This window comes from Eutrema salsugineum, unplaced genomic scaffold (assembly GCF_000478725.1).
Source record: "Eutrema salsugineum unplaced genomic scaffold, Eutsalg1_0 scaffold_9, whole genome shotgun sequence".
NCBI classification, from domain to species: Eukaryota; Viridiplantae; Streptophyta; class Magnoliopsida; order Brassicales; family Brassicaceae; genus Eutrema; species Eutrema salsugineum.
Window position 1 is genome coordinate 8869511 of NW_006256342.1, and position 27305 is coordinate 8896815.

The following is a 27305-nucleotide window of genomic DNA, read 5'->3' on the forward strand; positions in this document are numbered from 1 at the left end:
TTTCTACTGCAATAGAACAGTGATGTAGTTGTATTATAAAAGATTCGGAATCCAGAGGACCAGTGTGCACTCTATGACTTTGCGAGGATTGAATTAAAGCTAAGACAAAGATGATTTGATGCGAAAACTAAAGAAGTAAACAAAACGGCAAACAATGATTTAAATTCGAATTTCGACAGACACTAGATCAAGACAATTCGCAGGAATTTCAGAGATAACAATCAGATGACTATTCAGGACAAGGTTAAACACAAGTCTTGAACTCAAACAGAAATGCATATCGACCCACTGTCGTGGCATCGATAACTTTATCTAACAACCTAAATTCTAAACTGTCGTTTGAACTTAGAAAATTGCAGACAAGCATTAACAATCTGGTTTGATCTGTTCAAGATTTGCCTTATCTTCAACTGTCGTTGGCTAAGGACAAATCGCTCACCAATGTTAATTCTAACAACCTATTACACTTTTGATGAATAGATTAACCTAAAATCATAAATCGAGTGATCAGTTCAACCTAAGCATTAAATTCAACAGAGGTGAAGACAATTGATTTTAAGCCCTATTTGCATCTAACTCTCTAACTCTTGAAATCCTTTGAAAACCTTAATCTAGCTAAGAGATCTACTCAGACATGAAGAAAAGAAACACAACAACAGATGAAAAGGAATTCATGAAATAAATTGCAGAAGAGATAATAGGGTTCAGAATTCTTCTCAAACTATAGCAGATTTCTTCTCCCAAAAACTTACAAGTAAAAACTCTCTGGTTCAGAAATATTGTAAAAAGAAAGCATAAAAAAAGTTCTATAAAACGTGGGTCTGTTTCTGAGGCGGCTCTGGACTTTTTATTCTCTTTCTGGTCCCAGAATTAGGTTAAAATCATTTTCCTTATTTTTCTCCCAGTTGGAGCAGGTGCTCCACACAGAAGGTCGAAATCGAGAGCAGGTGCTCCGCGGAAGACTTCTTTAATTACGTATGAAATTTGCTCCTTTTTGCTCAGCTTCATCTCTTTTTGCTCCAAAGTCTTTTAGACCATCCAATCCTCAGCTAAAGCCTCATAGTCACATGAAACAACCTGAAAAAGACTCTAAAAACTCCTAAAAAGATTAGTAAACACAGGTTAAAATCAGTCAAAATAGCCACTTTTCAAACTACATGTGGTAAAAGAGACCGTTTTTTATTGTTCCCCAAATAAGAAACGTTTCTAAAACTTTTGGGCTTGAATCAAATATATATATATATATATATTATTATTATTATTATTATTATTATTATTATTATTATTATTATTATCCTAGTCTAAGAAACGCCCAAGAGACCCAGATTAAGATGGTCTAAGAGGTCTTTAGAATCACTAAGCAATGTGCAGACTCAAACTCATTGCCTGGTTTGAACCAATACAATGCACTAAACATATCATAGAAATTAAAAGAATACAGAATTTCTCAGTTCAGATATAACTTACCACTTTCCACCAATATGTCTAATTTTAGCTATCAATTCCTCATACAATCCTCAATTCTCCTCTGTCATAGAATTGTCCATCTATCTCGTCTATGAGTTTACTTTGACTAAATTAAGACCTTTAAAACTAAAGAACAAGCGGAAAACTTACTTCGACTTGGCTCTTCTTGGCCACATTCGACCAGTCCTTCGCATGAATACTTGTCCTCCAATCAAAGTCAATGATTAGCATCGTCTCTGGTTAGTGATTGACGGCAGAGAAGCAAGTAATGTAATCTCCTGTTTTGACCGCTGTTACAAGCCAGCTTTGCGAAAGAAAGTTGGTCCCTGAACTTGGAGACCTCGTTCCGGATCATATGCTCAGCTTGTGGCTTCACAAACATACAAGTAGTGTCCAGTTTCAGTACTTAGGAACATCACTGCAAGAAGAAGAAAACAAGAACAAAAAAAACGTAAATAAAAAACTGAAGATAAAAGATGTGATTCATTACAGTATCAACAAGAAAAGTAAAATCTACCAGGAACTAACACTTGAATGTAGCAAAATCCAGCCATTGGAATCAACTGAAAGCTCGGTTAATTTGGGATTTGACATTACTGAACATTACGCCTCTCAGCTCAAAAACACACAACCTCATCAAAAGATGATCATACGAGCAAAGAAGGCTTAACCCGGAGGCAGAAACAGTAACCGATGCTTCTTTCTTTGAAACTATACTAATGATTTCAGAAATCACCTTTGAGTCAGGCTCTGGTTCGTTATATGGAATGTGCAACAAGCGGTGACATAAAGCTAGGTCCTCACTGCCAATTAAAAAAAATCGAAACAGGTGTGAAGAAGGAGAATCAAAAGTAATCATTTTCTCCAAATCCATTTTCGTGCAGATGACTAGGAACAAGCAAAACAAAATTGAAGCAGCTATAAAAAGACAAAAGTACTGAAGAAGAGAGAATGGAGACAGCAAAACTGACCGTGCGCGCTTGTAGAAGGTACTACGAAGCATATCCGCAATGGCACACCGGCGATTTATCGATTCTGAATTTAAAGGGTTTAAGCAGGAAGCGACGACTCTGTTGGTAATAGAAGTCATAACGAATGGACTTACTGGCTGTACTTGATTCTGGCCGGTGTGATAGATATCGTCGGTAAAAAAATTAGGAGAAGAACAATGAAGAAAAAAATGGTCGATATGGTCGAGAGATGGTGAGGGAAATGGTCTCTCCAATAATTTTCCACATAAACGAATGAGAAAGTGCCATGTGAGTTAAGAACTTTTCTCTAAGAACTGGTTCTAAAATTTTTTCTTTAAAAACCGATTCTAATAAAAATTGAACTTTTACAATTATTTTAAACTCAATAAATGTTAAGAGCCCCACATAAAAACTCTTCTGAACCCTGCGTTGGACCTGCTCTTATAAATCTGAATGAAATTTACTATGTTGCCAAGATCTTAGAGCATCATTATCTCTAGAATCTATAAAAGTTTTTTTATAAATTATTTTTATTAAATTTAGGGAAGAAAAAAAGAAGAAAGAGAAGGAAAAAGAAATGGTTGGAAAAAAAGAAGAAAGAGAAAGGAATAGAATTTATTCTAGCCAATGAAAATCTGACACATGCACTTTTTTTTTTTTGTCGTCAACACATGCACTTAAACACAGTTTTTTTTAAAATCCCAAATAAGGATCATTTCTTGACCAAATCAGCAATTAATTTTTATTTTAAGAGAATATTACCATTATATGTACTTTTTGAAAGTATAATTGCCAAAAAAATACTTTCTAGAAATGGTGAACTTATTTTACTTTGCTCCGATTTTTTGACTTTTTTGACATTCTTTTCTTTTTATCTTCTATTTACCTACAGAAAAATATTAAAACATACGTGACCCACTTAAATTCACTAATCAGCTTCCACACACTAAATCGCATAGGATCCACCTTAATTCATCAGCTTCCACACACTAAATTTTTTTTTGGATGAATGTTAAATTTATTCAAACCCGAAAAAAAAACATCGTTTCTACATCAAGGATGCGAGCGTTTTAATAAGAACATAGGCTAGAGCTTTTAAAAAGTAAAAAAACAACACAGATGAAATCATATCCTGGTTGTTAACCAGGTTTGTAACCCATCTTCGTACTTAGTGTCACCAAGCATTCTGATTGATCTAAAGCGGTTTTTCATCCCCTTATCGATGAATGTGATCAGAGTGGCTACTGTTTTTGGAATGGATCCATGTCTTCTGTCATTTCTCTCCCTCCATAGAACATGAATAGTCATCTGAAATAGGTAGCGCAGAGCAAAATTTTGTAATCGATTACTCCTTGGACTAGAAATGATCGAAACCAAATCCGCCCAAACATTTGTGTAGTCTCTTAAGAGTATTCCCTTGGCCAAATTTTCCCAGACCTGCGACGAGTAGGGGCAGGAGAAGAAAAGGTGAGAGCGCGTTTCGTAGGGGTCCTGGCACAACACACAAGCTGTAGATGCATTTGGTGTCCATCGATGTACTCTGTCTGCCGTTGATAAGCGATCATGTATGGCAAGCCAAGTTATAAAAGCATTTCACGGGCTGTTATGTGTAAACCAAATTCCTTTTGACCAGCTAATCCGAGGGAATCTTTGTCTGATGTGTTCTCGAGTGGCTTTTGTATCAAACACCGGTTTAAAAATGTTCTCCTTACTCTTCCAGAGAAACTTGTCATCCACGTTCGCTCGGAGCTGAAGCTTTGCATTGTCAAATTGCATCTTCAATGGTGTTTAGACTTTGGACTCTATGTCGTTGACGCCTGTGCGAGCTCAATACCTCACTAACCGTCGCTTCCTCTCTGATGCCCATATCCACTATTCCCCTAGCACCAAGTAATTTAAGTATCTGCCCCTGTGGTGACCAGTTTTCATACCAAAACAGTGTGGATCTACCATTCCCAGCTCAACACGAAAAAACTCTGCAGCTCTTTCACGCATTTGCAGAATTTTCTTCCACATCCAAGAGCCCGGCGAATTGCTTGTGGGTTCTGGTGTAGTCCAAATTGAGCCATGGCGCATTAGATTATGCCTTATCCATCTCACCCAAAGAGAGTCAGCCATTACTAGTCGCCACACCAGTTTTAAAAGACTAACCTCGTTCGCTTCATGGATACTTTTTAAACCAAGACCTCCTTCCTCTCGTGGTTTGCATACACTCTTCCAGGCAATCTCCGCTTTCCGTAGATTCAAGTCAGGACCAGACCACAAAAACGCAGAGCAGATTCGTTCGATTTCAGCAATACATCCCGCTGGTAATCGAAACGCAGATAACCAAAAATTGAGAGTGCTTGCAACTACCGATGACAGAAGCTGTAATCTTCCACCAAATGACAGAGCTCGAGCATTCCAAGAATTGAAGTTGCCCTTGATTCTGTCGATGAGCGGCATATAATCCAGAGATCTCATTTGCTTCGTGAGTAGAGGTAACCCAAGATACCTCACAGGTAAAGATCCAAACTCAAAAGGAAAGTTCTGCGAAATACTCTCTCGAACAGAGTCTGTTACACCAGCGATAAAAATTGTTGATTTCTCAACACTAATCCTTAGCCCACAGCGTTTTGAGAAGTCATCAAAAACCCCAAAGATTCCCTGAATCGATCTCAATGTCCCATCAGAGAATACCATTAAATCATCAGCGAAGCAGAGATGCGTTAAGCTTATGTTAGAGCACTTAGGATGAAATCCAAATTTCTGTTCAATCGCTGCTTTATCTAACATTTTGGATAACACATTCATACAAATGACGAATAGATACGGCGACAGAGAACAACCTTGCCTTGGACCCCTAGAACTGCCAAAATAACCACACAACTCGCCATTAACTTGTACAGAGAACGAGGCCGTTGATATGCACAAGTCGATCCAATGTATAACTGCAGGTGGCAAATTCAAAGCTTCCAATGTGCGAATTAAAAAATCCCAGTTGACCGTGTCAAAAGCCTTTGAAACATCAATCTTCAGAGCACACCTTGAAGAGATAATACTTTTATGATATCTAGCTACCAGTTCGGAAGCGAGCAGCAGATTTTCGATCAGAAGCCGATCTTGCACAAAGGCTGATTGGTTGGAAGCAATGAATCTTGGTAGAAGTTGCTTCAATCTGTTAGCCAATATTTTTGAGATTACTTTATATAAGACATTGCAACATGATATCGGTCAAAAATCTTTCATCTCTTTTGTCCCTTCTTACTTTGGAATAAGTGCCAGAATGGTGGAGTTAACCCCTTTCGGAAGAAATCCTTTGATGAAAAATGATTGCATCCCAACCACAAAATCGCCCCCTATGATCTCCCAGCTCTCTTTAAAAAACTCCACCGTATAGCCATCAGGTCCTGGCGACTTATTCGAAGCCATAGCGAATAAGACCCCTTTCACCTCCTCTGCTGTAACCTCTTTCAACAAGTTCTCCTCTGAACACTGGAATCCAAGTAACTCTTGAATATCATGAACATTTGTCTCGGAGATGTCATCTGGAGCGAAGTTAAGGAACCCCTGAAAATGATTCACCGCTGCTTCTTTAATTTCATTCCTCTCTGTTATTAAAACACCATCTTGCGCTAGCTCTCGGACACCATTCCGTGCCACTCTGCATTTTATAGCTCGATGAAATATCTTATTATTTCTATCACCAACCTTCAGCCAATGAAGCTTTGCCTTTTGAGCTAAGAACCTCTCCTCCAGAGACACATTCCTCTCCCATCGATCAAAAGCCTTAGATTCTTCTTGTTGATGTCGCTGCGAAGGGTCATTCAAAGTCTATTCTTGCTTGTAACAGAGCAACTCGTAGTCCTCCTTTACCCTGCGGGATATATCACTCAGCAAGTCCCTAGAAACAGCTCTCGCTATTGGTTTCAGCATCTTCAGTTTTTTTGAAAAACGGAAGGTTGCCGAAGTTGAATGGAACAGAGGGTTTGTTGAATCCCAGTATTTCCTGAGTGCATCTTTAAACTGTTAAGTTTTGGCAATCACGTTTAAGAACTTAAAAGGCTTCTTAGATTTTCGAGTCGTAGCATCAACGTAGAACCTACAACGCAAGTGGTCTGAACAACCGCCTGCTTCAAAAACGCAGTATGAGCTTTAAAAATGATCCAACCAGGCATCATTAACCAACAACCTATCAAGTTTCTTGCATATCAACCCCTCCGATCTTTTATTGCACCATGTAAGCAGAGGTCCATGTGACCCCATATCGCTCAAGTCGCAATCGCGAACAGCTGCTTGAAAATCCTCCATTCCTGACGCTATAATCGAGCCAGAATCAGCCCCCGAGTGCTCTTCTCTGGATAGTATCTCATTAAAATCACCCATTATCATCCATTTCATCCTCCAGTAGATCGGTGAAGTAGCCAAATCTCTTAGATTTCTCCATAAATTTTTCCTCTCTTCCAAGAAGTTAGAGCCATACACAAAAGAACATAAAATTCCTCCACTCCTTGCAATTTCACTAAAACCGTAATCATCTGACTTGTCTTTAAAACAGGGGTATGTCTAACAGATTCATGCCAGATTACCCATATTCTCCCCAACTGATGGTCCTCGTAGTTGTTTAGGTGTGATCAATTTGGAAAAACCTTTGCAACTATACCATCAGCTTTACTTTCTACCACCCGAGTCTCCAGAATACCACCGAACAAAAAGTCACAGTCTCTGCACCAACTACTCATAATCTTATGTTTCTTTTTCTGATTAAAACCTCTCAAGTTCCAAAAAAAAACCCGACATTACTGATTGGATTTAGTTGGACGACCCTTGTTTCTCTTTCCCGTAGCCTGAGTGGGATTCGGGTTTAGGGGAGGCTTTACAAATTTGTGTGTCAATTTTGAGCCTCTCGGAAGAGGGACTCGGCCACTCGCTACCAGATTTGCAGACTGTTCTTGGATTTCACCTTGGGTCTGCTGCTCATTGTCAACAGATTCCTCAGCTTCGTCTTTGTCATTCTCAATATCTCTGTTCTCCTCCTTCCCCTCATCATGATCCGTTTCCTCATTTAATAATGAAGCGAACCTCGATCCTGATCCCTCAAGCTCTCCCACGTTTACTTCCCTCTATTTTGGTGATTTCCTTGCCAGAGATTTAAATTTCTCCCACACTTCCTCCTCCACATTTTTCTCTCGCGTGGAGCACACTTCAATCAGACCTCCCTCTCCTCCCCTCTTTACAGACGAAGTTGGGGTATCAGTATGTTTCTTACTTCCTCCATCCCCTTTCAGATCTTTCTCCTTCGATAAAGCAGAGGTTGCTTGCTTGCGAGATCTAACATCAATCTCCATCGAGATAGGCACTTCCACAGGGGCTTCCTTATCTCTACGGATATCTGATTGTGGACTTGTAGCTGGAGATTTTGTTTGTCTGCTCAAGATAATCTTATCACCAGGCACCGCTTTGCAATCTGCTGCGCAGTGACCCCATTTAGCACAAGAAGTATATCTTGGTGGCATCCAGGGGAACTCGTAGTAAACCACTGTGTCCAAACCTGTCGAGGATTTGAAATCAAACGATTCTGGTAGCTTCCTATGTAAGTTAACGTCCACAAACACCTTTGCTTCCTCAAAATTTGTTGCCCACAACGTATCCTGATGCAATTTCTTCGGTTCACCAAGAGGACTAGTAAAAAAACTCAGTCCTTTCCAGGAAAACATCGAGCTGGGAACATTCCGTAACACCACCCACATCGGAATAGAGGTGATTTCCGGTTGAGCTTATTCAACAATCGGACTCCACTTAGACATGATCATTGGGACGTTTTTTATGCTCCACATTTCTCTTCGTAAGACTCTGTTCCGAATTGTAGGATCAGAAATCTTGAACTTTATGGTGGTTTCGTCAACAACGAAAACCTCAACTTTTTGGATTTATCACCAAGCGTCCAAATCCGATTCACCGTCATGTGTATCAACCCAACATGAGGAGCTTTCGAGCCGAACTTGCCCACCAAACAATCTTCCCACAGCGGCGGGGCATCCTCAAAATCACTATCAGGAACATTAATAGTGTCTACACCATTAACTTCCTCTACCACCACATCATAAGATCGCAATTTGGAGGCTTCCGAGGCCACAGATGCCCAGGATTTCCCCAAGGTTTTTGCAGCTCCCACCTTCGCATCTCCAGTCTCGACCCTCTCCGCTTTGCGAACCGCCTTCGATTCCTTCCCCTTCACAACTCCCTCTGCTCGTTTTTCCTCCACCGACCGAGAAACCCCACCTCTCTGAGATCCATCAACTTTGATCTCCTCATCCACTCCCACAACCTTCGAGCCTGAAACCTGTGTCTCCGGAATCACCACAGCCAAGTCGCTTGATTCCCGAGTCTGAACTGCATCCTCCGTCGCATCCTGCACAACCTCCGGCGGTGGAACGAGGTGTTTCGGCCCGCTATAGCACTCACTTGGGCCGCAAGATTCGAGAAACCCTAGAGTAGAAAATCGCCAATTGAGTCGTCCTGCTGACGTGTCCTTTTTTTTAATTTCAAAATTAAGAAAAGGTTGTTTCCACCACACACTAAATTGCACAGAATCTACATATATATGCAACTATATGGATACATATGTAAATATGCACATATGTTTATATAGTTACATCCATCTATAACATATACACATAAATATGCATATATATTTATATAATTGTGTCTATATATATGTATTTATATGGATATATATGTAAATATACATATATATCTATATAGTTACATCTATCTATACTCTATGTACGTGGATATGCAAAAGGAATAAAATAGTCATTTGTCTTAACCAAATAGAAAAAAGTATGTCTTTTGGTAATTAAATTTAAAAGTACCTGAATATTACATTTTCAAAAAATACACATAATGGTAACACACTCTTAATTTAGTTAAAAAAATATCTAAGAAACTATATTAGAAGCTAGCAATAATGATGGTCTCATAAACAAAGTTTTGCAAAGTTATGTCACAAAACCAGTCAACTCTGAGATAAAATTAGAAGTACCTGAGATAAAATTAGAAATTATGTCACAAAATCAGTCAACCAAATAGAAGAAAAATATGTTTTTTGGTAATTAAAACTTAAAAGTACTTAAATATTATATTTAAAAAAAATACACCTAATGGTAACACACTCTTATATTAATTAAAAAAAATCTAAAAAACTATACTAAAAACCAGCAATAACAATGGTCTCATAAACAAAGTTTTGCAGAGTTAAGTCACAAAACCAGTCAACTTGAGATAAATTAGGAAGAAAAAAAGTTTCAGCATTATTTGACTAAATTTTTCGTCGGCAACTAATTTAAAAAATAAACACATAAAATCAAAAATTAACAGATACAAAATCTTAATCCTTTTCTTCAATATACGTAATGAAACGACCTTTCCAAATTTAGAACGTCATCATCATTTGCCTTCGATTCCTCCGCTCTCTACTCTCTCACTCTTTACTACTTAGCTTCCCTCTCAGAATCTAAACGCATAAAAAACAAAAATTAGCGTCTCCAAAACGCACCTTTCGCATCTCTGAGGCGTTTTGCGTTCAGCGTTTCCGGCGATGGCTCTCCAAGCCACTACTTTCTGCTTCTCCGGGCCTACTCTCCGATCAAATCCTCCTCACTTACTATCCTCAAAGCGTCGTACCGCCATTAAATCTGCTTCTTCGGGTCTCTCTTCTCCGCCGCTGCTCTCAGTTTCACGATCTAATACCAAAGGTTAAAGCTTTTCTCATCAGTCGAAATTATCTTAAGATTTCAGAAATTCTCTTGAAATGCTGAAGTAGCAGAATCTCGTTGATCCCTAGATTGTTCTTGATCCATTGTTTCGATGATGACTGTGTTTTAACTTAGTATGCTTAAGCTGCAATTGAAATGTATGTAATTAAAGTAACATGAATTGTTCTTAGATGTCTCTCAAAATCTATTTTTGCTGCTTATGAATCTAAGTATCTCTTAAACATACTTAACAGTTCATAAGCTGCAATTTATGAATCTAAGTATCTCTTAGATATTCTTACTGTTCAAGTATCTATTTGCTGCTTAGAACTTGCTGGTTTCTTGTTTTATGCTTGTTTTTACTTTTGGCGATTTGATTCAACAAAGAATATGTTTTTTAAAGAGATGCATATGCACTAATGCACATGAGTACATGACTACATATATAAAGTTGTTGAAGAGCTTTTGCTTTGTGGTTTAAAAGGAAGAGCATTCTCTAGCGATGGCTCAACGCAAGAGTCTCCCTCTGTGGTGTGTTTTGGTGAAATGCTGATCGATTTTGTGCCAACAACTAGCGGACTGTCTTTAGCCGAGGCACCAGCTTTCAAGAAGGCTCCAGGCGGTGCGCCTGCGAATGTAGCCGTAGGCATCGCTCGACTCGGTGGTTCATCAGCTTTCATTGGGAAGGTGAGGCAAAGGTTGTGCTTACTTTACAGCTTTTAAAATCGAAAACTCCGATCTTTCTTTAGTTTCTTGAGAATATGCTAATGTTGTGGTGCACAGGTTGGTGAAGATGAGTTTGGTTATATGCTTGCCAATATTCTAAAGGATAATAATGTGAACAATGGTGGCATGCGTTTTGATCCTGGAGCCAGAACTGCTTTAGCTTTTGTGACTTTGACAAGCCAAGGGGAACGAGAGTTCATGTTCTATCGAAATCCCAGTGCCGACATGCTGTTACAAGAATCTGAGCTTGATTATGATTTGATTAAAAAGGTAAATACTAAATTTGATACAGTGCACAACACCATACATTTTGAGTCCTCTTTGATCAAACTTCATTGATTATTTTAGTTGTGCTCGATCTTTTCTTGATCTGTTCATTTCATACATGATCTCATCTGGTAAAGGCTTTAATGTAGAGCATAACAGTATACCAAAAGTTTAAGAGTTATATTCACTGGATTTTGGGGCTTGTGAAACTATGAAGCAATATTGTGAATAGTATAAACTAAGGTAAAGTAATTGGGACAAGATGAAGTAAAGAAGATATGATCCTAAGCTTCCATGTTTCTATTTTTAGTTGTTACCTAAAACATTTTGTTCTCTGCATTATGTGGTTTCATCATATACTGTTGCTTTTGTGTCCTTGATGTCTCCACTAATTGATCCTAATCTTCCATATTTATATGTTCAGTTGTTACTTTAAACATTTTGTTTTCCTGAATTATGTGGTTTCATTATACACTTTTGACTCCTTGATGTCTCCATTATATATCCATCTTGTCTCTACATCAACCCCTCTGCAAGTGTTTGCATATAATATAGCATATAGCAAACCACATATCGGTTTCAGTTCTCATTCCATAGTCCTTTTGCTTTTGTGGCAGGCCAAGATATTTCATTACGGCTCGATAAGTCTCATCACAGAACCATGCAAGTCTGCCCACATTGCTGCAGCAAAAGCTGCAAAAGATGCTGGTGTGATTCTTTCATATGATCCAAACCTTAGGCTCCCGTTGTGGCCTTCTCCGGATAACGCTAGGGACGAGATTCTTAGCATTTGGGACACTGCTGATATCATAAAGGTTTTTTTTTATATACATTTGGGTATATAATATTTTCCCTTTTGGTTCTCAACTGAAAACTTGTTGTGTCTCTGTTTTGAATCTTTTATAAAGATAAGTGAAGAGGAGATTGAGTTTCTAACAAAAGGAGAAGATCCTTATGATGAAACTGTTGTCCGCAAGTTGTTCCATCCTAAGCTAAAACTACTTCTTGTCACCGAAGGCCCTGAAGGCTGTCGATACTACACCAAGGTGTGAAATGAAAAGTCACTCTCTTCCTTCTTGGTTTTGAGACACTTGTCCAAACCTTAAAGCGTATCGTAATGTGAACTTCGTATCCTCTAATCATTACTAATCTAACTTAACAGGATTTTTGCGGGAGAGTGCGTGGATTGAAGGTTGAAGTCGTGGACACGACAGGTGCTGGAGACGCGTTTGTTGCGGGAATACTATCGCAACTAGCAAATGATCTCTCCTTGCTTCAGGTAACTTCTTGAATTCTTGTCATTTTGGGTTTGAAAGCGTTTGATAAGCCAAGAAAACAGTAACTCTACTTGAGGGAAGTTTAGGCTATAGCTCTACTATAACCAGCCTAGAAGTGGATGTAGCAGTAGTGTTGAGTTAGTTAAAGAGCAGTTAGTGATCGGCTAAATTTATAAGAATTGCAGTTTCGTAGCTTTGTTTTTATCAGATTTAAAGCACATTGTACCATTCATGACCACAAAATGAAAAAACCTGAGTTGTTTGACACAGGACGAAGAACGATTGAGAGAGGCTCTATTGTTTGCGAATGCATGCGGGGCCTTAACAGTTAAAGAGAGAGGCGCAATTCCTGCACTTCCCACGAAAGAAGCTGTACTTGAGGCCTTACTCAAACCTGTCATCTAACATCAAACAAAAATCAAAATGAGAAACAATGTAAGCAGATTCGTGTTCTTTTTTTTGTTTCACAGATTTGTATTTGTTGTTGTTATTGTTGTTGTATCATAGCTATTTAGTGTATCATGCCATTGTTTTCTTATGCTAGTAGCTAAGTAACTAAGCCTATCTCATGTCAAATCAAGAGGTATTTTTTATTATTATTAGTTCTCTCTAGTTTACTGAATTAGAAAGAAGCAAAACAAAGAGGAAAATTGACATATCACATATCAGAAACAGCACAAAGGTAAGCTTCTCTTTCCGTTGATTTTTCTTTTCGTTTGTCTTGTTAAACATTGTTTTCTCATATGATCGATATTGTTGGTCGCTGTTATTAATGGTTGTCAAATGAACAGAGATCTACGATACTAAAAAATTAGAATTTACTTGAAACAAACAATTTTATGGTTAATTCAGTGTCTAAATACTTCTATACAACAATACACCGTATAAATGAGTAGATAATACCGTTAAACTCTAAATATTGATTAGTCAAGACTCAATAGTTTCACATACAACAACAAATTAACGTTTTGACTTTGGAGCGTTCTTGTTTATCCTTTTGTTGAAGCTTAAATCCAAATATATACTCCAATGATGACTTTCATAAATCCCATTTTCCCTTTTTTTAACCGAACCCTTTGAGTAAAATCCAAACTGAGTTTTTCACAATAAGAAACATTTACAAGTTTCACACTTGACAACAAACCACTGATATTTACACTCATCATCTTCTTTCTCCCACTATTTACCTTTACCTACAAGCAACCATCTTCTTTAAACTCCGTTACTCCAAGCATCGCAAGGGCAAGATGACTCTTCATCTCAGATTTTGTCCGCTGCAACTGCGGATAACACTCGATAAAACCCGAAAGATTTGGTATTTTTCGGCTTGAAAACGTCCTTAGCTCTATCAACCCTTCATCGCCTTTCAGGATTGAAAGAATCTCTTTCATCCCAGGTCTACGTGACTCCTCGTTAATCACACAGGCTCTCGCAGCTCGGATCATACGCTCGATCAAACCCAAGTTTTTTCTTGTACATGTCAGTCTTGGATCAAGGAACTCATTTATAGCTTCCATGCCTCTATGCTTCGCCTGCAAGAAATCATCAACAATCTTTTATAAGGCATTGAAGCAGCCAAAAGTGTACCTAAAAATGGTTCCTAGACAAATTTTAATGCTTTAAACTACACTTAACCATCTCTGTTTTGTCAGAAAAGTCTAAACCGTGAACAGTATAAGAGTTTGATCTTTGAACTAGAATTTGTAGTTCAACCTAGCTTATCCTAAACTTGAATTTAGCAGCTTGAGTCACATATGAAATTACATTTATTTAGTTGGAAATAATAATTTTTTTACCTTTCCATTTCTAGAAAATTAGTAATGAGACTTTGTGATAATTAGATTGCTACAACTACCAAAAAGTCAATAAGGTTGGTTTACTAGTAGTTATCAAGAAAAGATGCAAAAAAGATTAGATACCACTTTACCCAAACTATCAAATTTTCTTCACCAGATGGTCTTCTTTCTTCGATTGGCTTCCGACCAGTTATTAGCTCAAGTAACACGACTCCAAACGCGTAAACATCGGTCTTATCAGATATCTTGCCGTGTTGGAAATACTCAGGAGCTAGATAACTGCAAAGAAGTTCCAAAATTGTTGCAAGATCCATAGAATTGATCGAGTTTATGATACATCAAAAGGTTTTTCAAGTTAGATACCCGAAAGTGCCTTTCACTGTCTTACAGAGGAAAGGAACTGAAGGTGCAGCTGTCCAAGTCGCTAACCCAAAATCGCATAACTGCAAAAACCCGAACAAGGAGTTGCGGTTAAAGAAGAACACCTTTGAAGCTGTTCAATGACCAAAAAGTGGTTCAAGTCTCTTTACCTTAGGCTTTTTGTTTGAGGAAAGAAGAATATTGGAGGGTTTGATGTCTCTATGCACAACGCATTGCTCTGTCCCATTATGTAAATAGGCTATAGCCTCTGCAATGCCTAAGGCGATCTTGTACCTTGCTGACCAAGGCAGAGACAATGAGACCTTCACACCTTTGTTCTTCTTCTTCCTATCTAAACATTCGAAAGGCAAACAAAACCCGTCAATATCTGCACAATTTGCTATCCAATGATCTGTTGAATTATAATTACCGTGTAGATAGTGTTCGAGGCTGCCACCGGATACATACTTATACACCAAGAAAAGCCCTTGTTTGGGATCGATACAGAACCCTAGAAGAGGCACTATGTTAGGGTTGTTAAGAGAGCTTGCAATCATCAACTCTCTGCAAAACGACTTTGGAGATTCTTTATCTTCTTTATCAAGTCTCTTGATGGCCAAAGCTTTACGCCAAATCCCGATTCTGCCCCTGAACACATAGCTGCAAGCTCCTCTTCCCAACACTCTGCCTAACCAAATTGCAATATTGTATATGTAGATCCAAAACTTATCAATTAAAAAAATCAATCAAAACCGAACCAAAATCTGGATTGAACACCTAGGATCTATCAACTTAGCTTTAACTTCAAGCAAAAGTAATGCTAACAGATGATCAACTGTTTCAATCATAAACATGGAGGAAATTTTAGGTTTTACCTTTTGAGAAATTGCGCGTTGCGGTGACGATTTCGCTGTAACTAAACCGGATCAAAGTAGTATTAGCAACCGGAGAAATACTCTTCTCGAGTGAAACAGCCCTCGACCAATTCATCTCATCCGTCGATTTCTCTGTCTCCTTAGCCTCACTCTCCAAATTCACCAGCAGAACCGTTGCAGGTCCTTCGGTCACGGAGATATTCCGACAAGAAAACGACGACGACGATGGTTCCTCCCTTTTCATCTTCTCCAGCTCCACCTGCGAGCAAAGACTAAACCTAAAGGAAGAGTGTACTGAATATGGGTCTGAGTCCATAAGCTTTGGTCCTGTTTCCTCCAAAAGCCAAGCTTTGTTGTGTTCTTGAGAGCTTGCTCTTGCTCGAGGAGAGAGGAAACAAGCGAAACCAGAATCAAGAATCATTTTTTCTTTCTTTTTCAAATGGGTTTTGATTAGTGAAGAGATTCAAAGAAGATCAGAAAATCAAATACCTAGAAAACATGATGAGAGAAAGAAAAAAAAAGCAGAAAGAAAGTGACAACAAGAATTCTATTTTAGTTTTTAAAAAGTGAAAAGTGAATTCTTTGAAGCTTTATCATAAATCAAATAACATTTTCAAGAAGAAGAAGAAGATGATGTATTGTTTGTTGTTGTTGGTGTGATGTTGGAGGAAGAAAAAGAGCGGAGGGAGAAAGATAATTGTGAATAAATTAATTATTTTGAATAATTGTTAGGATTACAGTTGGAGAAGATAATTGGGTATAATTAATTGTTTGAATAATTGTTAGAGTTTTAGTGTTCATTGATATAGAAAGATTAGTTGGTAAAGCTATTGTTAAATGCTCAAAGAGGGAGCCCACGACCACAAGAGGAAGAGGGTCAGAATAAATTATGGAAAATTAGTTTGTAGTCTATTTTTTTTGCTTCTCAAAAATACTTTTGTAAGTATTCGAAGCAAAACAAAGTTTCCAATGTCTTTGATTACTTTACAAAACCAAGAAGAACATTTTTATATGTTCATCACACTCTTTCCTTCTTTTTTTTTTTCTTTTTTTTTAAGAGAATAAACACTAGAATGACCTCACAAACAGGTCAGTTTGCTAGAATGATGCTTTACCCTTACATTCTTGCTGTACTAATCTCACCATCAGAGAAAAGACAGTGTAACCTCTGACAATTTAAAATCTGTTTTTTCTTTTTTTGATTTTTATTATATTTTCATAAATCAAAAATATATAAATATATTTTAAAAACAGAAAATCGTTAAAATTGTTTTAATAAATTTTCGAAATTCTGAAATTCATAAATTTATTGTGTACACACGATTTTAAAAACAAATTGGACGAAAACCCTAGAAGGCGACGGCGACGGCGATCGAAGACCGAAACTTCTACGTCTTTTCCGGCGGTCTGGTTCTTCTGTGCTTCTTCCGTCCTTCTTATCAGCGTGTTCTGCGTCTCCGGTGAGCATCATTTGAATCATCAGTTCGTTTTCCAAAAATTTGCAAAGTTTTAATTTCTTTGGTTTTTAAAATCGAGTTTCTTCACCGTTATGGGTTCTGTCAGCGACAACAACCACCAGAGAAGAGTAAAGAGAAGTTGTGTAACCCTAATTTTGTTTGTGTTACAGCAAGCGGTTCTTTTCGTTGAAGGATTTCAGAACCGACGTGCGTCGAAGAGTTTTTACTGGTAGACTTGTTCATATATATGTATGGTAGACTTTAATATTTAGGTATAATGGTAGAGTTGTTTATTAGTATACGGTAGAGTTGTTAAATTATGGTTTAGGTATTAATATGGTTTAGTATCTTACTGACTCTTGAATCCTGCTTGTACGTGTAATGAGATTTGGTCTTTAATCGGTGATAGACTACTCAGGTTCAGTTTGTACAAGTTTGCCGATATAATGGGTCTCATTGATCCAATCTTGGTAGACTTGTTGTGTTGGAATTAAGTAGACTTGTTGTGTTGGTATTAGGTAGACTTGATGTGTTGGTGTTAGGTAGACTTGTTGTGTAATTGTTAGGTATACTTATTCTTAGGTAGACTTGTTAGACACGTATGGTAGACTAAGTAGACTCGTATGGTAGACTTACCTTTGTACTTGATTTCATTGTCATTTTATTGTGATAATGCAGTCCTGGTTTGTTAAGCACCATGAGACGTCGGACCCCGAGTTTTTTGTTGCTTTGTCAATGTTTTCATGACGAGTGGAAACACGACCAAACCTTTCACACCTACGTCATGAAGGATATCCCTCAAAACAATCAAATTGGCGATTGTGGGGTGTATACTTTGAAGTTTATTGAATGTTGGGCTCTCGGATCTCCCATGGATGGCATTAATGATGACACAGTTGCTACGATATGGATGAAATATGCGGCAGAGACTAAGGACGAGTTACCAGAAGAATTGTTTAGGCAAACCCTTCAGCTCATAGATTAAGGATTGTACCTTGAGATGACCATTTTCTTGTTGTAGCGTTGTTGGTGGTTATTTGCTATTTATTTTGGTAGATTGGTCGCATGGACGAACCATTCCTGCAATTGTTGAAGCAGGTTTAAATCAATGATAGACTTATTTAACAACTGAATGGTAGAGTTGTTTTATTGTAAGATTTGTTGACAACTGAATGATAGATTTCTGGCAGTAAGTGGTAGACTTGTCAAATGGTAGAGTATAAATATAACATAAGTCTACTTTAAAACTACACAAATCTATTACAAAACAACACAAGTCTATTACATAACAACACAAATCCTCGCAAGCTGAAGATCTTTTCCCATTCAGCTCATTACTCGCCGCTTTGTCATTAACCTCGACGCATAGGCTGATCGTCTCGTTTTCAAAGTGACGTAAAAACACGGCAAATTGTCGAGGATTTGCAACAAAAACCGGTGGTGAATCTTTGGGTAGCTTGGGACTAGATCTCTTCAAAAGCATATAACTAAATTGAATCTTATAACCACCATGAGGTGAAAGAGATACAACATCAAGAGAGCATCTGATACAGGAGAAATCATCGACAAACACTTAAGGGCGGCTACCCTAGATGTAGTTAATGCGGTGGTTAAATGTAGAAAATTTGGTAATAACTGTTGGATAAAAAAGTAAATTTGTATCAATAAGTGTACCTTCAAGTGCAGGAAAATAACTCTATCAAATTTTATAAATCTACCAATTTTTAAAAAGTCTACCAATTTTCACATAACTCTATCAACATCAATGCTACAAAATGAAAAATAAATCTACTATATTACCCAAAAATCTATTTTTTGAAAAAAAATCTACCACCACCAAATATCTCTATTACATTGTCTAATAGATCTATCACTCAGAAAACAAATCTCATGTTTGAAAATGTAAGTATAAGTCTATCACTCAGAAAACAAATCTACTTCGCAATAACAAATCTACTAAGCGTTTTTAAATCTACCATATACACAAATAAATCTATCACTATGAATCTAAATATCTAGTAGTAGATTTTTATTCTTCAAAAATAAGTCTATGTTTACGAAAACAAATCTACTTCAAAAGGTCAATAACTCTATCAATTTCGTCAACCAAAATCAACTTTCCATCATTATATCTACCAAATAGAAATAAATCTATCTTACATAACAAAAAATCTACCAACAAAATATTATATCTACCAACAAAATCAAATCTACCTTCATGTTGAAAATAGGTCTACCAAAAATAAGTCTACCAACATTTTACAAATCTACCAATATTTTTGAATTCAGAGGCCAACATTTACACAAATCTATCAACGGATAATATATGTACCCACAAACGTGTAAGTCTATCAACATAAATATCTCTACCATTAACGATGGTAGATTTATTTTTTAGCGCATTTTTTTCCTGCTGGCGTAGAAATTAGATAATAATGGCATTTTCGTAATTGTGTTTTTTGTAACCAAAGCGTCCGAATGGTAAAATTAGGATTTTTTAAAAAGCAAGATTGTTCTAGTATTTTCGAGATTGTGAGATTATTCTATTAATTACCATCTTTTTTAAGGTTCTTAAAGCAATCCTCCATTTTTTTAATGAACGGCTTCTACACCTTCCACTCATAATCTCTTCCAACCTCCGGTACTAAGTCAGCCTAGAAATTCTGATTTATATGCACACTCTTTCCTTCATTTCTTCTCTCTATCTTGGTGGTATCAGAATTTTAGTCACTAAGCCAATGAACCCTGATAAAGGTATACTAAGCCCATTAAAATAAGGGTTTCCTAATAGAAGAGGATGAAACAAGCTAGACAAAAAAAACATTGTTACCTTTTAAGCTTGTATAAAATGTAGGATGGTACTTTCGTTCTTGCAATATTAGTTTCCTAGATCTATCTAAGGAGTACTTTTGCAAATATTGGCACTTTCTTTTTTTTATATAGTTCTTAACACTTTAATTATAGTTCATAGTTTCTTAGCATTTTGTCATTATTCAGGACAATTTAACCCATGTACAATACGGCATATACGTCTGTGGACGGTACACGGATAGACAAAAGAAGAGAAATTTTTGTAATTTACACACTAAGAAACCAAAAAAAAAAAACAAATTAAATGCTAAATTTGTAAAGAAAATTGAATTAAGTGGTAATCGGTGCATATCTGTCATCTATTTTCTATGAGTAATCAATTATACATCTAATAACTAAAATTTTTTTGATCTTTTTCTATTTTCTAGAACTTTAGAAAATCTGAACATTAGATTAAATCTTTTTTTTTTTAAGTTTACAAGTAAATGAGATAAGTCAATTAAAGTATCATCTTGTTTTCAAATGGCCCCATAGGAGCAATTTATCAAGGACTTGTTCCTTGTGAGTAGTTCGTGCGACATTTAATATTTTCTCATCTCTCATGTTTGTAAAGTTAGTCTCATATTAATACGAGTATTTTTTTTCTAGCAAGAATTTAAAATAAATTTTAAATTTAACGCATTTTTATTGATTACTGTTCTCATGTTTTATTTTTCTTTATAAAGATATATGTAAATACTATAAATCGTGAAAGTAATTATAAAATATATATTTTAGCGATTTCTAATATCATAATAAATGGCAACTTTTAAAACAAATCTTATATATAAAAGAGGATCAACTCTCTCCATATGAGTGACACCTCATCATTTTCGATTCATATGGAGATGACATGTGTCATATTTTCTTTAAAAAAAATAATTAATAAATTTTTAATATTAAATTTTAAGTTTTAACCCTTTCAAAGAAAATAAAAAAACTTTTATTGACTCTTAAATAACATTTATGTAGATATTAAACTAGAATTTATGTTATACTTAATTAAAAATACTGATGAATCCTTTCAAAGAAAATGAAAAGTTTTTTTTATTAACTCTTAAATAACATTTATGTATTAAACAAGAATTTATGTTATAATTAATTAAAAATAACATATACAAGTGCATCTTGGTGGAATATTTGTAAATTATACAAGGTATATATTTGTAAACATTTCTACGAGGTACCATCTCATAAAGCTTATGAAAGCAAATACACAAACGATTATTTATCTTATATATAAAAGAGGATCAACTCTTTCCATATGAGTGATACCTCATCATTTTCGATTCATATGGAGATGACATGTGTTACATTTTCTTTAAAAAAAAAGAATTAATAAATTTTTAATATTAAATTTTAACCCTTTTAAAGAAAAAAAAAATTTATTGACTCTTAAATAACATTTATGTAGATATTAAACAAGAATTTATGTTATACTTAATTAAAAAAACTGATGAATCCTTTCAAAAAAAATGAAAAGTTTTTTTTATTGACTCTTAAATAACATTTATGTATTAAACAAGAATTTATGTTATAATTAATTAAAAATACTGATAAATATTTCTTTTATTTTTATCTTCTCAATGATTTAATAATATTCAGTATGTATTTTTAAATTAATTTTTAAAATTGTTTATAATAACATATTGATTATATTTACTTTTACAAAAATATAAAGGTATATAAATTTGAAAAGCAAAATCCGCATATAATGTGCGGGTATTCACCTAGTTAATCTAATAATAATAAAACTCTTTTCCAACAATAGCCTAAAATAAAAGTTAAATTTGGTGTACTTTTTTTTGGTTACTCTTCTAATATTTTCTTTTTATCCATACACTAAACGTAGATGATATTGAACAGTTGACAGTGGACGATTGCATTTTGTACATTTGTACTTTGATGAGCACAAGGCTTTAATATACTATGGTGTAATAACGGACAAATTATTGAGCTTTGTGATCAACGTCGTCGGTTTTTATGCTCACGCCATTTATATCCACATTATCCTCAAATACTAACGATCATAAGCTTACTACGTAAATATATTAACAAAATTCTTTCAATTTTTCTAATCTTGTATGTTACTACCTAATATTATACACCTGAATAATTTAACATAAAAATAATCAGGTACGGGAAGAAGTTTTAGAGGATTTGATAGCAACCGACAACAGTGAGGGTGCAGTGCAATACATTACATCCATGCATGATAAGCATAATGGCTTGACCAGCCAACTATGGAGCATCCCAACCAACATTTTGGGTTTGTCTGTTCATGTGCTTAAGAGATTTGTATACTTGATCTAGAAAATTGTGGGAAAGATGTACGAATTCGTCGAATTACATTGTATACTTTAGCAATTTTTTTTCTAAGATGTACGAATTAAGAGATTTGTATACTTGTGCTTAAGAGATTTTTTTTCCTTTTTGTATAAGCACTGTTAGAGTTGTTCTACAGTAACATTTTGCGGGAATTGTAGACAATAAATTAGTGTGTGGTAATATTCCATTTTTATGCTAGTTTTTGGGTGTGAGCTAAATTCATGTTCACTAATGAGCTAAATGCATTAGATTTTGAGCACTACTGTAACTCACAGCCTACGCCTCCATCATCAAGAAAAATTTGTAACGGTAAGTCCAGGAGCCCCTACGTTGTTTATAGAATAATGGTGGTATCAATTTTTCTTAAAGATGTGCAAAGACTTGAGAGACTCGAGTATGCATTTTCAATGTATATCTAATATCATATGCTTAGTATTGTTTTAATCCAGCCATTTATTTCATTTGAGCTCATAAAAGAGACTCGAATTTGAAAAGTATAGAATAGTGAAATGTTCATATAGGTTCAACGATTGTGGATATACTAACAAAATGTATTTAAATATGTGACTACACTTTCTAAATTTAAAAATCTTATGATATCAAATCAAGCTAGACAATTTGTGAGTACAACCCCATCAATATGTTTGAGTTTTTCTATAGTTGAAACAGAAAGAAGGAAAACAATTTGACAAACAAACAAACAAACAAAATAAGCAAAAAATCGGCAACAAATACAAAAAAAAAAAGTGTGTAAGCATTATAAGCAATTTACTTTATATTCACTTTTGAGAAATTAAAACAATGGGTAATTCTTAATTTATAATTATACCAAGTAATATGTCAAAATACTAAAAAATGTTTTAAGAAAAACCCCTAAACGATGGCTTATCTGGTTTTCGCCACAGACTAGAGTCACTGGACCTGAGCATTCAATTACACATACAAGGAGACTTTATTAGGTTTAGGTTACATAATGAAACTTAGAACCAAAAAAAGAAAAGAAAAAAAAAGGGTTACATAATGAAACAATTAAATAGCTACGAAGTTAAACATTTAAATTAAATATTTCATATCGGCGCTTTATATATAGTAAAAGAAAATTTCACGCTATATGCAGATCTTGTTAATACAGATTTATTATGTAAAGAGTTCCAAATTTATAATTCTTGCTAGCATGCATTTTTTGTACTGTAAATAAATATGTTTTTATATTTTCAATCTGACTTCAATCTCTGTTGCATTTGGAATTTCTTGCGTTTGAAAATACAGATTTCATTTTGCGTTGTAAATAAATATATTTTAATATTTTTAATCTGACTTTAATAGCTGTTACATTTTTCTATTAAGATTTTTTTTTTGATGATCTTAGTTATCTCTTGCATCTAATGCTTTATCAAATTCTTTCATCAAAATTCTGATTTTATAATAATTTATACTTTCTTAATTCACCATTTTTAGTTTTCTTCACATATTTTTATTGATTTCATTTCTCTTTCCACCCCCTTTAAACCTTTGTAAATTTCATTTTTCTCCGTTTTCTTTTCCTTCTCTTTTTATTTGTTATTTTTTCTTTCTATTTTTAATAATTTGTTATTTCTTCTATAGTTTATCGAATCTTCTTTTGTTTGTTGTATTTTTATTTCCAATTGTTTGAGCCTATTGCTTTTATTTTAGTCTCATAACTTGTTTTTTTCCTTCACTTGTATAGAAAAGATGCATTTACTATGTTGGATAATTTATGAATATATATATATATATGTTTATAAATTAAATTTTGAATTTCATTTATTATATTCTTATAAAATAGTAATTTCTAACATATAGTACAAATAAAATAATTATGAGATGCCTTAATAGTTGAACACATGTTAAGTTTTATGTTGTCAAATTTGATTAAAATTATTTCACAGTTATCTCAAAATACTGTTATTTTTTTACACATTACTTTTCTTTTTGTGGACTTCATTACAATATCACATATTTAATTTTTATTAATTAAGACCGTTATCCTTTTACACATTACGTGTTGAATAAGTTTGGGCTTTTCTTTTTTTTTTGTCACAAGATAATACATTTGTTTAAAATAGATTCGCTAAAGGCGAATTTTCAACATCTAACCAGAAAGGCACCGACGTGCTCACATAAGAGAAAACACGATTTCAGGTGCGAGCGCTCCTAGCGAGGAAGTCCGCTTGTTGATTTCTGGTTCTCGGCTCAAATACAATGTTGATGTCGGGGGAGAAGCCTCCAAGTTCCTCAAGTTCTTGCAGTTCTGTTGCAAATGCTGGCCATTCTTTTTGGTCTAGTATCCATTTGTACTAACTCCTGTGAGTCTGTAACAAAATAATTACAGTATCAGTTGTGTCTATTTAGACATCTGAAAGCCCAAATTAGGCTGAGTAGTTCGAGATGGAGAGGAGAGATTCCTCGGCTACTTCCTTGTAGTCCTAGGAGGTCTATAGATCCATCTTGAAGGTGCAAGATCCAACCCACACCGCTTGTGGGATTATCTTCTTTCCAAGATCCATCTATTCGACATGTGAAAATTGGTGGATCCATAACTTGAGAATCTATATCTTCCGTTGAAAGATCAATGGAGTCCGTATCTTGGTTAGCTGAGAACCATGCTTCACTTTCCCGTAGTGCAAGATCAAGTGTGTCAGATGGAGATCGGTCTTGTCCATTGTATAACTTATCATTACGTGCTTTCCAAATATACCAAACAAGCCAAGGGAACACCCTAGTCGCCTCTGTAAAATCCTCTCTATTTAGGATGTTTTGTAATAGGTAATCCACATTCTCGTAGAGATTTTGTGATGGGAACACCTCTGTCGCAGAGGGAATTGATGATAGGGCCCAACATTGGAGAGCTGGTGGACATAAAAATATGGTATGATTGATAGTTTCTTCTGCCTCTCCGCATCTAGGACAGCTGGGATCCGTTCCTATATGCCTTTTGGTTAGGTGCTCTTTCACTGCCACCGCTCCAGATAGCATTTGCCATAAGAAGTGACACATCTTTTTTGGTGCTTTAAGCTTCCAAATTTCTCTTTTTAGGGGATTTAAAGAGGGTTGTTGGCAGATGAAAGCTGTTTCTTCGTCTAACTCAGAGCGTGCTAATTTGTAGCCCGATCGTACGGAGTATACTCCCGTTTTTGAGAGATTCCAACAGTATCCATCATCATTAGGAGTGTGACTTATGTGGATACTGAGTATCAAGGGTATATCCCCAGGGTCTATGACATCCCGGATGAGGTGAATATCCCATGTTTTTGTGTCAGGGTTGATGAGATCAGAGACTAGTAAAAGAGGGTCATTCATCCCTGGGACACTTTTCAGTGGACGAGCTAATGTATCAGGTAACCATGGATCTTCCTAGACTAGGGTTTGGGTTCCTGTACCAATAGTTCTGCGAGCACCTTTTAGAACTAACTCTTTCGCAGCGCACATACTTTTCCAGCCATAGGATGGCCTGGATGCTTTGGGGGCTTTAAACGGGTGCGAATTCTTGAAATATCTGCCTTTTAACACTCTAGCCAAAAGGGAGTTTGGGTGTTGTTCAAGACGCCATAATTGTTTAGCCAATAAGGCCCGGTTAAACTCTTCAAGAGATCGAAAGCCTAATCCTCCATCATGTTTTGGCAAACACAGTTTGTTCCATGCAATCCAGTGCATTCCTTTGGAGTTAGAGGCTGAGCTCCACCAGAAGTTGGAAATAGCACTAGTAAGCTTTTTACAAAGCTCTTTCTGAAATAGGTAGCATGACATTGCAAATGTCGGAATTGCTAGTCCTACGGATTTAATCATTATTTCTTTGCCCGCTTTTGAGAGAAGTTTTGCGGACCATCCATTAATTCTTTGATGGAGTCGGTCACGAATATACGCAAAAACTTGTGTCTTTGATCCTTGGAGTTGCTCTGGGAGGCCTAAGTATTTACCAGACCCTCCATCTGCCGTGATGCCCAAGATATTTTTCAAAAGCTCTCTACTTTCTGGCAAGACTTTTTTCCCAAACGTGATGGCAGACTTCTCAAAGTTTATTCTTTGCCCTGATGCATTTCCGTAGATTCTGAGGATGTCTAGGAATGAGTTGCATTCGGTGGGATCTGCTTTACAGAAGAAAAGACTGTCATCTGCAAATAACAAATGAGAAATCGCTGGGCTTGTTTGAGCAACTTTCAAACCAGATATAAGGCCAGCTGATTCTGCCACCTTGATATTAGAAATCAGGACTTCTGTACAAAGAATAAAGAGATATGGCGATAAAGGATCTCCTTGTCGTAATCCTCTAGATGGAATTATTTTCCCTGTCGGGGGTCCATTTACGAGGATACTATAGGAAACAGATTGCACACATCTCATTATCCATGATACCCAAGTATTATGGAATCCCATTTTAGTCATCAGAGCTTCCAAGAAGTTCCACTCGACTTGGTCATATGCTTTACTCATATCCGTCTTGATGGCTAAAAAATCTGACTTACTTCTTGGATGAGTATTTAAAGCATGGAAAGCTTCTTGAGCTAACAAAATATTATCTGAGATTAACCTCCCTGCCACGAAAGCAGATTGTGTTTCGGATACAATTTCTGGGAGAATTGTTTTTAGCCTTTGACATAATACTTTGGAGATAATTTTGTAACTGACGTTACATAGGCTAATTGGGTGAAAATTGGCCATATCCCTTGGGCGATCTGTTTTTGGTACCAAACAGATATTGGTTTCATTTATTTTTGGATCAAAAATTCCTGAAGTAAAGAACTCTTGAACCATCTTGATTACATGAGAACCGATTGTTGACCAATATTTTTGGTAAAACAGAGCTGTCATACCATCAGGGCCTGGAGCTTTCCCCGGATGAATTGAAAATAAAGCCTTTTTAATCTCAAGAGGGATGAAATCTTTGCACAATCTCTCATTCATCTCAGGGGAGATGCCATTTGGCAGGTTATTGAGAGAGACTTTGATATCTGAAGTCGTCGATGATTGAAACATATTGCGGAAGTAGTCTATCGCAATTGCTTTAACCTTTTGCTCATTCTGTGTCCAAACTCCTCCAGGGTCATTAAGTCCAATGATGCGATTTTTTGCTCTTCTTTGCTTAGTAGAGGCGTGATAGAATTTTGTATTCCTATCTCCTTCTTTGTACCAGAGGTTTCGGCTTTTTTGTTGCCAAAACATCTCTTCTTCCTCAT

The 27305-nt window shown here is 35.9% G+C and overlaps 4 protein-coding genes across 10 annotated transcripts; 1 reads left to right on the forward strand and 3 right to left on the reverse strand.

The window, feature by feature from the left end:
* Positions 1–680: 680 nt before the first annotated feature.
* Positions 681–2626, reverse strand: LOC112084116. 7 transcript variants are annotated; one of them, XR_002898096.1, is made up of 4 exons: positions 2439–2626; positions 1996–2270; positions 1618–1885; positions 681–1089 (listed from the first exon to the last, which is right to left on the reverse strand). XR_002898096.1 is itself a non-coding variant. In XM_024153062.1 (3 exons), the coding sequence occupies exons 1-3, from the start codon at positions 2555–2557 to the stop codon at positions 1685–1687; spliced, it is 339 nt and encodes a 112-aa protein (XP_024008830.1). In that variant the 5' UTR covers positions 2558–2626; the 3' UTR covers positions 681–1684. The 7 variants fall into 7 exon arrangements, 1 of the variants encoding a protein (XP_024008830.1); XR_002898095.1 differs by having other exon boundaries at positions 1985–2270; XR_002898093.1 differs by having other exon boundaries at positions 681–1528; positions 1985–2270.
* A 1577-nt stretch (positions 2627–4203) lies between these two features.
* LOC112085231 lies at positions 4204–8167 on the reverse strand. Its single transcript, XM_024154394.1, has 9 exons — positions 7622–8167; positions 7221–7540; positions 7067–7142; positions 6603–6983; positions 6524–6547; positions 6294–6443; positions 5686–6230; positions 4389–5595; positions 4204–4347 (listed from the first exon to the last, which is right to left on the reverse strand). The coding sequence occupies exons 1-9, from the start codon at positions 8165–8167 to the stop codon at positions 4204–4206; spliced, it is 3393 nt and encodes a 1130-aa protein (XP_024010162.1).
* Positions 8168–9862: 1695 nt separating this feature from the next.
* LOC18008441 (probable fructokinase-6, chloroplastic) lies at positions 9863–13043 on the forward strand. Its single transcript, XM_006391335.2, has 7 exons — positions 9863–10174; positions 10659–10861; positions 10958–11170; positions 11785–11982; positions 12076–12213; positions 12330–12446; positions 12715–13043. Exons 1-7 carry the CDS (start codon positions 10018–10020, stop codon positions 12847–12849), a joined length of 1161 nt encoding a protein of 386 aa, XP_006391397.1. The 5' UTR covers positions 9863–10017; the 3' UTR covers positions 12850–13043.
* A 421-nt stretch (positions 13044–13464) lies between these two features.
* On the reverse strand, positions 13465–16043 carry LOC18008584 (probable serine/threonine-protein kinase PBL7). The gene is made up of 6 exons (XM_006391336.2): positions 15476–16043; positions 15031–15288; positions 14771–14952; positions 14604–14683; positions 14372–14519; positions 13465–13976 (listed from the first exon to the last, which is right to left on the reverse strand). Exons 1-6 carry the CDS (start codon positions 15894–15896, stop codon positions 13638–13640), a joined length of 1428 nt encoding a protein of 475 aa, XP_006391398.1. The 5' UTR covers positions 15897–16043; the 3' UTR covers positions 13465–13637.
* Positions 16044–27305: the final 11262 nt, after the last annotated feature.

Bases quoted from the DNA above. Each gene is read 5' to 3' on its own strand.
- LOC18008441 (XM_006391335.2), top strand. From the start codon at position 10,018: ATGGCTCTCCAAGCCACTACTTTCTGCTTCTCCGGGCCTACTCTCCGA. The intron at 11,983-12,075 runs GTTTTTTTTTAT...TCTTTTATAAAG, and splicing joins ACACTGCTGATATCATAAAG to ATAAGTGAAGAGGAGATTGA. The intron at 12,447-12,714 runs GTAACTTCTTGA...TGTTTGACACAG, and splicing joins ATGATCTCTCCTTGCTTCAG to GACGAAGAACGATTGAGAGA.
- LOC112085231 (XM_024154394.1), bottom strand. From the start codon at position 8,167: ATGTGGGTGGTGTTACGGAATGTTCCCAGCTCGATGTTTTCCTGGAAA. The intron at 7,541-7,621 runs GTGTGCTCCACG...TCACCAAAATAG, and splicing joins GAGAGGGAGGTCTGATTGAA to AGGGAAGTAAACGTGGGAGA. The intron at 6,548-6,602 runs GTTAATGATGCC...TTTTTGAAGCAG, and splicing joins AGAAACTTGATAGGTTGTTG to GCGGTTGTTCAGACCACTTG.
- LOC112084116 (XM_024153062.1), bottom strand. From the start codon at position 2,557: ATGACTTCTATTACCAACAGAGTCGTCGCTTCCTGCTTAAACCCTTTA. The intron at 2,271-2,438 runs GTCAGTTTTGCT...TTTAATTGGCAG, and splicing joins ACCTTCTACAAGCGCGCACG to TGAGGACCTAGCTTTATGTC. The intron at 1,838-2,203 runs GTGATTTCTGAA...ATGTTTGTGAAG, and splicing joins AACCAGAGCCTGACTCAAAG to CCACAAGCTGAGCATATGAT.
- LOC18008584 (XM_006391336.2), bottom strand. From the start codon at position 15,896: ATGATTCTTGATTCTGGTTTCGCTTGTTTCCTCTCTCCTCGAGCAAGA. The intron at 15,289-15,475 runs GTAAAACCTAAA...CAATTTGGTTAG, and splicing joins AACGCGCAATTTCTCAAAAG to GCAGAGTGTTGGGAAGAGGA. The intron at 13,977-14,371 runs GTAAAGTGGTAT...GATTTCTTGCAG, and splicing joins AAGAAAATTTGATAGTTTGG to GCGAAGCATAGAGGCATGGA.